This window comes from Perna viridis, chromosome 3, assembly GCF_037379345.1.
Source record: "Perna viridis isolate PV_CMFRI_1.1 ecotype Kerala chromosome 3, ASM3737934v1, whole genome shotgun sequence".
In the NCBI taxonomy this organism is placed as follows: domain Eukaryota; kingdom Metazoa; phylum Mollusca; class Bivalvia; order Mytilida; family Mytilidae; genus Perna; species Perna viridis.
Genome location: NC_142447.1, coordinates 16,955,915 through 16,968,237, shown reverse-complemented (window position 1 = coordinate 16,968,237; position 12,323 = coordinate 16,955,915). Strand labels below are relative to the sequence as shown.

General features: G+C 32.1%; 1 protein-coding gene across 4 annotated transcripts in view; it reads right to left on the bottom strand.

Moving 5' to 3' along the window:
• Nucleotides 1-1,001: 1,001 nt before the first annotated feature.
• LOC148621221 (uncharacterized) overlaps nucleotides 1,002-12,323 on the bottom strand; it is a 34,659-nt gene continuing 23,337 nt past the window's right edge. For all 4 annotated transcript variants that reach the window (XM_088575357.1, XM_088575359.1, XM_088575358.1 and 1 more), the window contains 9 exons: nucleotides 11,896-12,101; nucleotides 10,500-10,554; nucleotides 9,921-9,981; nucleotides 8,807-8,905; nucleotides 7,585-7,734; nucleotides 6,094-6,215; nucleotides 4,160-4,318; nucleotides 2,506-2,627; nucleotides 1,002-1,928 (listed from right to left, as the gene is read on the bottom strand). In XM_088575357.1, coding sequence (XP_088431483.1) covers nucleotides 1,833-1,928; nucleotides 2,506-2,627; nucleotides 4,160-4,318; nucleotides 6,094-6,215; nucleotides 7,585-7,734; nucleotides 8,807-8,905; nucleotides 9,921-9,981; nucleotides 10,500-10,554; nucleotides 11,896-12,101 — 1,070 coding nt within the window. In that variant the 3' untranslated portion in view covers nucleotides 1,002-1,832. The remainder of the gene's footprint in view (nucleotides 1,929-2,505; nucleotides 2,628-4,159; nucleotides 4,319-6,093; nucleotides 6,216-7,584; nucleotides 7,735-8,806; nucleotides 8,906-9,920; nucleotides 9,982-10,499; nucleotides 10,555-11,895; nucleotides 12,102-12,323) is intronic.

Here is a 12,323-nt window from a genome sequence, read left to right as displayed (position 1 = left end):
CTCTATGTTCTAATTTTAGTAGTGGCGGTCATGTTTTTTTTTTTTTCAAAAGATAAAAAAATCATACACCACTTCTATGCAGAATAGCCCAAAAGACATTCATTCCAAGTTTGGTTAAAATTGGCCCAGTTGTTTCAGAGGATAAGAGTTTTGAAAATTGTTAAAGACAACGATGGACAACAATGATTGATTGATTGATTGTTGGGGTTTATTTCGAGCAGCAATATTACAGCTATACTCAGGCGATGAACATGAAATGGATGATAAAATGAACACGAAATGTAACACACCAGGGGTACCCCATTCCACCACCTGGGGCACACAACTCAGTTGCTCTAACGATGAAGATGATAGACAACAATAATTATGATGACAGATGCAAAGTGATGGCAATGGCTTACATGAGATAAAAACTATTTAGTGCAGATTTTTTTTAGAAATATTATTTAGTGCCAGTTAAATAGAAACTTGCCGAGTCAAAATAAACCTGATGCACAATGTTCACATCTACTGACCACTGTGAAAACTTTTACCAACTATTTTGTTCACAGCAGATGGTTGGTTCAAATCTGTATGTTACATCATCAAAACAAACTGTTTTGCTGTATGACAAGATTGATAGTTAAATGTACAATTTTAAAACATTTGACAAGCTTGTTCTTTAAATTTTCATATCTGAAGGAGGTAGACCTACCATAAGGGACACAACTATTACAATACTTTGAAACGTTTGTATTCAGAATTTAACACCAATCTCATTTAAGCATAAAAGTAACTTGGACTGATTTTATTCTGTTTCAAATGGAAGCTTGATAGGCTTTGGTGAAATTGAATATGATAGAAACATATCACTGATTTCAAGAGTTATGTTCCTTACCCTAGGTCTATCTCCTTAATTATCTTGCATGAAGAAATGCCATATAACACTGATCACAGTGTATGACTCTCCATTTCCCCAACAATCCTTTACTTAGATAATCTAACATATGTTGTCAGTAGAAGAGTTTTTTAGTTTTATTTGGATTATAAATATATTCATATTATAATAACATATACTTCAACATGAAAATAATAGTTCTGAATAGTATAACAATATTAGTGTACATTTTCACATTATTATTCTCATACACAAGTTATCCCCCTTTAATATTTCAAAAATATAACAATAATATTTTCACATTATTAAATATATCTCATAATAGTTTCTCATACACAAGTTATCCCCCTTGAATAGTTTAAATGGAGGTTAAATTTTAGTAAACATCATATAAATACATATAATATGAAGACAAACAACTTTTACCAGATTGACTTAAATGATTATACTCAACTTTATAGACAATTACTTTTTAAAAAATTAAGTGTCAGTATCTGTAGGAATTAGGCAGTGGGTGAAAAAAAAAACATCATTTTGAATGTTTAATTTGACTATTTACACGATCAGAAACAAGGAGAAAAGGCCAGATTTTCCACATCCTATCAGTGAATCTAGTTATGTCATTGAATTGCACTGAAAATGAATATTTCAAGGGCAGATAACTCTGTCAAAAACCTCATTTTTCTAACGTTCTATTGAAAAATTTCTGTGCAAATTTAGTGTTACATAGAACATATAATGGTCCTTTCAAATACAGAAAGCATGCATGAGTGAAATTATATTGTCAGGTCAGAGGGTTTTTGATATGCATGTTTCTGATTTTTTCCCATTTTGCCTGATTCTTACAAAAACTTACACTTAGTACTTTAAATACCATTACATGTCATCATGTATATTTTCAACATTTCTCTCATTTGTTTTAAAATATTTAATTTAGTAACACAGGTTCACACATTTAAAAGAGGCCAAAGAATTTCTTTTCTGTGTTGATGAAGACTTCTCCGCAGTTGAGTTTCAGAATGTTCCCAACACCAGGCTTCTTCTCCAATTCCTGACAAAAAATGAATGGGTTAAAAAAAATTAGCATTTACTTCAACCAGAGATGAATGTTACCTATAGCCTGGTTTTCCTCATGGATTGTATTACCCTTTTCCTTCAATGAAGACAAACACTGTACTGAAAATTTATCTAAATCATCTAAAATCTGCATATTTGTTCTTACCAAGTTTCCAAGGAGATCAAATAGTCTACTTGACACTCTATCAAAGAGTGTAATTTTTAATGGCTAGTACATCTTTCCACTGAAGATATACTTGTGCTTTCTTTTTGTAACTAAAGACATACCATTGCTTTCTTTATTTATGTGACTATTAAATAATTAAACTAGAAATTTAAACTTATGTTTTTACAAAGTTTCCAAAAGATCAAATAGAGTCGTTTTCAATGGCTAATACATCTTTGTGGAAAAAGTTCCCAGTCAACCAAATGTGACTTTATTCAACAATCAACTTATGTTTTTGAGTCATTGTACACCTGATGATTGTAAAAACAGACAGACAGACAAAAGTTTGAACACAATATGTACATTGAAACCTGCCCACAAAATAAACACAAAATAATTAACCTACCTTGAGATGCTTGACCATATCTGCATATTTCTTCATCTTTTCTTCTTCCTTGTATTCTCCTTTCAGATCAAAGTTCGAAATATCTAGGGAGATGTGAATCTTCCTAAGATGTTTGGACGATTCTGAAGAAAAACAAGTACTCTCTTTAAAAAAGATAGTCGACACAGTAAAATTTTGTTCTTTTCTACACTGAAACATGACACATACTTTCGAGACCATTATTTTGAACGCAATTAAGTTATCAGTATTTGGCCTATTGGGAAACAGAATTGCGATCAAATGACTTGAATTTCCATAGAAAAGCGTCTTTAAGGTCAAAGGGTAAAAAGTGAAACTATACTGACTGCGTCGGAAAAAAAGAATGAAGCAATAGTTACAGACTGAGGGTAACTTGCATGCATTGCAGGCACGAGGAAAGGGGTAGGGAATAAATAAAGAAAGGTCCACACTTTGTCTCAAATCACTAAGTTTTATTTCCTCAAATCATAGATTTTAAGCAGACTGATTGGTAGAAAAGATATAAGGAAAAACCTACATGAATGAGATTAGGACAATCCAGGTATTTTGTCTTGCACTCATGTGAAGAGGTGCTCTATGAGAGCCTTGTTGGACATTTAGCCTTTACTTTCATCTGGATCATAGCCTTTCTTAAAACCTAACCAGACCTCCTGCAGGGTCCATAAAAGCGAGGAGAAAAATCGCAGTAAACCAAATGAGACTTCATTCAACAATTAAACTAGAAATTTAAACTTATGTTCTCACCAAGTTTCCAAAGTGATCAAACAGAGTGTAATTTTTAATAGCTAGTACATCTTTCCACTGAAGACATACCTGTGCTTTCTTTTTTTATAGAATAATTGAGGGTCACTAGCCAAAAAATATTAATGCAATGAAATGGATAAAACCAAAGGACTCTGAAAATCTGACAAAAATGGCTGAACATGACCAGCCAACATCCATAAGATGGTTTTTGTGATTCTCAGTGTGAAATTGTGGAAACTATTCCAATATTTGTGACTGTAATAAGTTGACATGACTTGTTGAGATTCCCTTCAATTTGCTAGCTTACAAAAGAATACAATAATCTATATTCGTAAAAACTTTGTTAGGATGACCCACAGACCAAAACTCTACATGTACATACCACAAATTTCGTTGGTATTGGACAGACATTTAGACTAAGAATCTATATACCCCAAACTTTGCAGATAAGGATAAACCCACATCATGAAATGCATAAAATAGTTGCTATAGGACATTAAGGAGGTAGACCTAGGGTAAGGAACATAACCCTTGAAATCAAGGATATGTTTGTATCATATCAAATTTCACCAATGCCTATCAGGTACAGAATTTGATACAGAATAAAATCATTCCAAGTTAGTTTGATGCTTACATGAGATTGATGTAAAATGCTGAATACAAACATTCCAATGATTTGTATGAGTTGTGTTCCTCACCTTAGGTAAACTCCTTAAGTCTGTTTGAAAAAATGTACAAATGGGCATATACTCTGAGTGACCTAGAAGATTTATTTCTAATAACTAAATTAGATAGAGGATTCTATATTCACTAAAGGATGTATACAAGAACGGACATACAGACCAAAATCAATTTGCCACAAATTTTGTCCAATGCATATACAAAAACTTACTACACAGCTGGAGAATTGCTTTAGCTTCTACTGGAGTGAAATGGAAGACTATCTGTTTTAGATGTTGTAGTCCCAGTCTACACATAGCAACCATTGTATCCTCAGTTACACAGCTGCTATAATGTAGTTCTAGTTTACTCAATCTCTGGCAACTCTTTGCTAAAAATAAAAAAAATCACTGAAGCATTAGATATACTGGTAGGTTACATTTTTATCGTATAAATAAAATTGAAGTAGGTATGCTTTTTTAGTATAAGTATAACTGAAGTGCAGCTCTGCCTTAATACTAGATAGAAGCTTATGATTAGTGATTCATGCATCTCTTAATCCCAAATAATTCTTAAGTAGGCCTAACAAAAACTGTATTCAAATATAAATGTTCAAATAAAAGTTAGTAAATTAACACTTAAAATTTTGTTATATTCTACTACATAAAAAGATCCGGAAAATTTCCTGCCGAAATTTTTACAATACAAACAGTCAAAAAATATTTTACAATATATAGTAGATTCAAGGAAATGTACAAAAGAAGCGTTGTTTCTAAGTACAATAGATTCCGCTTAATTGCATAGCCTATTTGCCAGTAAAAATTATGCAAATAACCGGGCTATTCTTATAACCGAAATTACGATTTTACCGGAAGTGCGAGTTCAGGTAAGACAACGATACTGTGGATCAACCAGGGATATCACTGTTCAACATTTCTGATCTGGTATTTAATTGTTATAGACCTTCTCATTGTATTGTTCTTTTATCAATAAATAATAATATATATTGTGTTTGTCTTGTTTATTGACCTTCTTTACGCTGTGTGTATTTGTAAGTAAAACCACGTGTTTCTCATCTATAAATAGTCAAGTAATTTCCTGACTTTTCTACGAAAGCAAATCCCATATTTCATATTTCAGGCAGGATTCAGTGTAATAATCATCAATGTTTGCAGTTTTTGGGCTTTTGGACATTGTAGTAACAAATGTATCTGAACAGTTTCATTATCTGAAGATATGATGAACCACACCCCCTGTCTGGTTTTAGACAGAACCACACATAAGTAAATGGAAGTTTATTACAGGTGGTTGGTTTACTTTTTTCATATTGGATTAATTCAAACAAGTACCTTCAAGAAATGACTGGCAATATTTAACTTAATTTTAGAGTACAATTATAAATCCACCTCAGGGACCCTAATTTCTGACCTTTAAAAAATTCACTTAAAATTTAGCTTCAAATATGACAAGTATTGATGCTCCCAAATTCTTCATGATATGTGTACAGTAGGCTTCTATTGAAGGGTCTCAGTGATAAGTATTGTAAAATTCAATTTAATTGAAGAATTAATAAAAGCATTTTCAAATTTGGTGTTCATACAAACATTTAGAAAATGACAGTTTACAAAACTAGAACTGTTCTTAAAGGGAGTTATACCCCCTACAGTATTTTTTTCTTTTAAGAACACAGACACTTTCTTTGGCGTTATTACAGGGCAAAAGAAGACATAATACCTTTAAACATCTTCAAATTCAGTTTAGTGACTGTTATATACTACAATGATCTAACATTGTATGGTTTCATGAAAATCTAGTAAATTGTAAAGAAGCAGTTGTAGACGATATTATGATGGATAGACAGATAAATATTCACACAACCTTTTTATCCTATATTTACCCAAAACTTTGTTTGAAAATGTTATGATTTTTTGGTCATATAATGAACGTAAACTGTAAATGTATTAATTTTCACGGTTGCTAATTTTCACGTGTTCTGTTCGGTGAACATATTCGCAGATAATAATTTTCAAGGTTTCAAAAAATGTTAAGCATCATATAGTGTTAAAAAATCCATTTTGCATGTATTATTTTTCACAGTTTTCTGTCTGCTGTGAAAATAGCGAAAATTAGTACACTGCAAAAATTAATACGTTTACAATACATCACCGATGAGAACAAGCCCATTGATATCGATCTCAGTGCCACCAATACATAGAGTCTGTAGGTCCTGACAAAACTGTGATATCACTTGTAAACATTTGTTATTGAACTTTACACCAGTTGCAGAACTGAAACAAATTAAAAAATAAAGACTGTTGTAATATCAGAGAAATTTTTTTAACATTTAGCTTTTTCATATAAGTAGATCACTGAGAATGGGAGAATAAATAATTCTGATCCACCATTCAAAATATATAGAAATTTTACTGATCTCTGCCATCTTAAAGATTGCTAGTTGCTACACCTTAACATTATCAGGGAATGATTTAATTTATTTCTGCCCTTATATTATGCAGGTCTCACTTTAATAAGCTATGCAAATGTGGGTTAAAAAAAATCATACAAAATAAAATATTCCATGGGTGGAGCTTGGTACACTAGCAGAGATGAAACTATGGGGGACAAGTATTGAAACAATATTCTGACTTGATTCAGCTCTGAATTTTTATTGTAATCTAATAATGCCACAGTATACTTTTTTGTTTTGCCTGAAAGTACTTAAGTACCATTCTGTGTAAGAATCAGGCAATGGGTGGCACATCATATTTCTCAATTTGGTCTTTTTTGCCTCAAATATATTCAATACATCTAACAAACAACTGAAAAGGTATTTAAATTTATCCTGAAGCATATGTGACGTAGATATTTTTTGACTGTTTATATAAGGAAAAAGTGAAGGAAAATTTTCCCACCATTTTTCCATAGTGCATTTCAACTAAATTTGGCCTATCAATATCCTAAAAAGGCAAACTTTACAACACTTTGATGGTTATTTTTGGGGGTAATTGGGTATAAATACTTGTTTAATGCAATAAAATCTCTGTGTTTTTTCCCTTCATGTGCCACACTTTATACACATTTTGCCTGATTCTTAGACGTAGGAGTACTTAATAAACACATAACACATACTTCCATAGGGATGACTTTACAAGGTCAACAAATAAAGCAGAAATTGGCAAAATCAGAAGTAAATACATGTATACAGTAAAAAAAGTATGTAACGGTAAAATGCAGATTTGAAATAGAAATCCGCTAAAAAAGAAGAAAAAAAATCATGTCTACTTCCGAGAGGGAGGGATTTGGGTAGACAAAAGGAAATTTAATTTTAAAAAAATGTTTTTGGTTCCCAGGCAATTTTGCTGGAAACAAATGAAGAAGGAAGGCACTTCTTTTTAACTATTTATTTTTGCCAAAAAGTTATTAGTCATAAGAGAATTTTTTTCATTTTTCACTGAAGTAAAAATGATAAGGGAAGTCCTTTTTTTTTATTTCATTTTTTACAGCAAAACAGATGTAGGAGGGTGTGAGAAAAAAAACAAATCTTTAGTTACCCTAAATGAACGTCAATATTCATTAAGTGGTGATATTAAGTTGTAGAAACTGAGAATGTAGTGAAAACCCCAAAAAAGAAAATTAATTAGTTTTCACTTAGCTTACCTTGGATCTGTCAAGGTTATATTGAGGTATTTGATGTCACGACAGCCAGCTCCTAGAGCCCAAATTACATCAGCACCTGGTAAATCCTTGTTGCAGATATAGGTCACCTTCCTCACAACTCGACTGTAACAACTAACCAACCATAGCCCTCTGAAACATAAACTTAAGTGTAAGTGTTTGTAAGAATCGGGCAAAATGGGAAAAATCAGAAACGTGCATGTCAAAACCCCACCGATCTGACAATGTAATATCACTAAAGGATACTTTCTCTATCTAAAAAGACCATTATTTGATCTCTGCATCACTGGCTTTGCGCAGAAATTTACAATAGAATCTTAGAAAAATTAGGTTTATGAGAGTTATCTGCCCTTGAAATGTTGATTTCAGTGCATTTCAATGAAATTGTAACTCAATGGACCAGCATGATACTGCAAATCTTGTCTGTTTTCCTTAATTCTGATGGTGCAAACAGTCAAATTACACTATCAAAATGATGGTTTTTTTCATACCATGTTTCACCTACTGCCTTATTCTTACAAAGACTGACACTCAAAAGGTATGGTAATCAATACTGCCAATATTTATCTGAACAAAATGAAAATCTGTCTACTTTGTAATGTTTGTCATTTGTAACTGAACCTCATGAGTTCACTTATCTACTAGCAAGGGTCAAAAACTCAAAAATTAAATTAAACAATAGGCCCCAGCCCAATAACGCTTCAAAAAAAAGTTATGTCTAAGAATATTCTTTGAACTTCCATTGTAACTCCAGTTAAAGTCTTTGAATTTGATGATGTCAAAAATAGTTCAGAATTTTAGCAAACTCTTGTAATTTATTAAGAAAGTAATGTGGTGCCGAGGCCTGGTCTCAAAATATTATTTTTGACATTTTAAGTTAAAAATTCATTTATCCCCAAATAAACACAAATCAATCAACAGGTGGAATGAACCAACATTTACATGTGTTTTAGAAGACTGAGGTAGACACAAATCGCAAAACAGAAATGGGAGAAACATTCTAGTTGAAAATTGAATAATTCAACTTTCAGTTAGTACATGCATAGATCTATATCATTCATCTAACTGAATTTCATGAAATTCATTTGAAACATGGTGATTACGAAATTCTCTATCATACTACCAATAATTTTTCCCATTGATGAAACATATAAGCTCATATCATTAAGTCGTCCTGGAACATAAATAACCTTGAAATACTAACTTGTCTGTGATGATATTTTCACAGTGTATAATAGTAGCAGTTTTCAGTGTAGATTCAGACACCTGTAACAGCTTCTCCAACCCTGGCTCTAACATGGCTCTGAAACATAGTCATACATAAAATGACTCTGTATACAAACCTCCTGTTTGTTAATATTGATTCTCATTACTTCAGCAAAATGTATAAAAAAAAACACAAAGTAGGTAAATTTTTGTGTACAATATATGTTCTTACAGTTTAAGCCCTTAATTAAACATGACTGTAACCAGGGGTAATTAATTCAGCTAGTAATTCAGAGACTGGTTTCATAAAAAAATCTCAAATTGAGATTTTCCTCAAATCATTTCTTTACTCAAACAACTAATCAGATCGCTTGAACTTGAAGATTTGAGGAAAACTCAAGGATTTGAGGAAAGCCTCAATTTGGTTTTTTTTCCCTAAAAAGGTTTTAGTTAATGAAGCATTTTAGTGAATATGACAGTTTTATTGTGTATGTAGACCATCTTTATTTTCTGGTTTCCCTTTCAAGCCATGTACATGGATTTTGATGTATCATTTTTATCTCATTGTACTGAGTTTGATAAAGATAACCCTCTGCATAAGGAGATTGACTTATTCCATGATCATGTTGATGGTGAGATAAACATCCCCAATAAGAATCAGGCAACAAATTCACGAAAGGTCGTAAGTTTGAAATTGATTGTAAATTATGACATCACAATACTACTTTACGTTGTGATGTCATTACTTACAATCAACTTTACTCTTACAGATCTTAATCACATGCATGTACAGTGGAAACGTCATTTTGGATTGATATACATGTACTGTACTGCAAAAGTACTTTTACTCATAGGCATCTATATTTTTGCTTTTTTCAATTTTTTGTTTGATTTCAGAGTTTTGAATTGTGGTTTTTATCAAACATTGTGATTTTCAATGAAATTTTTGTGACTGTGAGTAATTTGATTGTGCCATCAAAAGCAAGAAAATTAACACTCCAAAAATAAAACAGAAGATTCACAGTATTAGCAATATTTTCCTTATCGGGGCTGTATGTCTAGTACAGATTATAATATCATAAAACACTTGAGTATCTAAAACTTGAAGATACCTTGTTCTTTTTTCATAGTCTTCCTCTGTTTCAAACTCTTTCTTGTCTCTGGTCATTAGCCCTTTTAAAACGAAGTTTATGTAGAATTACCAAAGGTTCAAACACCAAAAAATCCATGATAAAAAAAAAATGTTTGGATTACAGAATAGACAACAATTGAAAAACAAATCCTACAACATGTGAAAGGATATAAAATATAAAAAAAATATACACAGAGAAACAAGCATCACAAACTGCTAAAAAAAGCTTTTTAATCAAAACTTTCTCTACATTCGAACCATAACATTTTCTGTTGATTGAAGTGACTGCTTTAGATGATAACAAATATCAACAGACCTTGTTATTCAATTTTTTTAGTATGTTTACATTAATAGCAACCAAAAAACCTTATGTTCCACATATTTAGTGACTAGGATGCACAAAAAGGTGATTAATTTTCATTGACTACTAACTATGACAATATTCACAAGCAGAAAATAAAATTTGCAAGCATTCGAAAACTGAAAATTCAAGATCCTCTACCGAGGAGAGTAATACTTAAAATTTCAGATAGGTTACCAGCCGCGGTACTATACTGACCTTCCAAATGAAGAGTCTCCATGCTTGTGCACCATTTTGATACATTCAATAAAAACTGGAAATAAAGATATTGAAAAACATAAAAATCTAACTTTTAAAAACATAACACACATAACAATTCTGAATTTACAGAAATAATTAAGAAATAAATCACAAAAACCAATAGGACTAGTTTCTTCATATTATAGAATGAATGCAGCCTACGTGTTGCAAGAAATGTTGGTCATGTGTTTATCCCTTTTTTCCATCGCTGAGGTCTAAAAAGCTTTGAAGTGTGTCATATTAGAATACAAGAATTTATAATATGATTTAAGGTTTGTAAAATATATAGACCCTTTCAAGATTACCTGTGGGAGGGTCAAATCAATGATCATGCATAGGTCTGTTCCATTCAAATTTACATGGGGAGGGGGATGCAACTTGTAAAAGACACCCCCTCCACCAATCTAAAAATAAAAGTTTCCAACCCCCACCCAAAACATATTATAGATTCTTAAGATACCCCCATTACCAGAAAAAAATAAAATTTTAAAAAAAAGTTCAATCTGTTGAAAACAACATGTGTAGTACTATATTTTGGGAAACCAGAGCATCAAAAGCTCCCAACCCCCTGGTGTGTTGTATTTTAGAGATGAAATTTCACCCCAACCAACATAATTCAATTTATCAAACATTCCCCTACCAACATATGAACAAATATTTATTTACCCCCCCCCCCCCACCATGAGAAAATTAAAAGTCTGCATCCCCCTTCCCATGTAGATTCAAATGGAACAACCCTTAACATACACTTCTGCAAGAAATTTTTTTTCTATCCTTAAGCCCTACTTAATAGAAGTATATGTCACAAATGCTCACCGACTATCCCTCAGTTAACATGAACGGTCTATTCATTTGAATGCTGCATGCAAAGTTAAATATCTTTCCTATCAGCAAGTTCACATAACATGTGCCCTTTCATACAATGGAGATTATCTACATTAAACTGTCATTTCTTTCATGCCAAAGAAATTATGTAACTGCATGTATACAATACTAACTTCAGTTGACAAGAACTGTAATATACTTGACCATCTAATATACATGAAATAAGCATACATTGAGAAAAACATCTTTGTTTTAGACGGTGCACGGCAGAAAACAAATGAAACTTGGCAAGACAGAACTAAACACAAGATATGTTACTTAACTGCTGCTCAGCCAAAAAAAACAGGCAGAAGCTTCTGATTAGTGATTCAGGGCTTTCTTATTTCCAAATATTTTTGTTTGATATTCCTTCAGTAAGCCTCTCATTGAAACTGTAAAATTTGGTTATTTTCTACTACAGAAAAAGTACTCCCCCCGCCCCCCCACCCCCCCCCCCCAGCTGACCTGTGTATAAAATATAAAGTAATACCTCAACAGAACATTTTTGGTTCTTCAGAATAACATGTTTCCATAGTGATGGATGCCTGCTGATCTTCTTCCACTCTCTACAAACCAAAGAAATCTGAATCAAAGTAGCAGTGTCCAGGAAACTAAAAATATGACAAAGAGCCTGGCGTCGCTTCCTAGTTGTCTCCCTTTTAGAGTAAGTTAACATTCGCTCTGATAATACTGAATCTGAAAAACGAAGTAAACAAAAGTTTGACTATTATATCATACATGTCATGTAAATAACATATGACATTCCTTTGAAATCATGAACAGGCTTTTATCTGTGTAATCAGAATTGTAATGGCATATTCAATGCTCACAACTGAACCTGAAACAGGCATGATGATATGGATTTGTGGCAAGTCAGTTATACTACAAATTTCAAAATAGATTTTGAAGATTATGCAA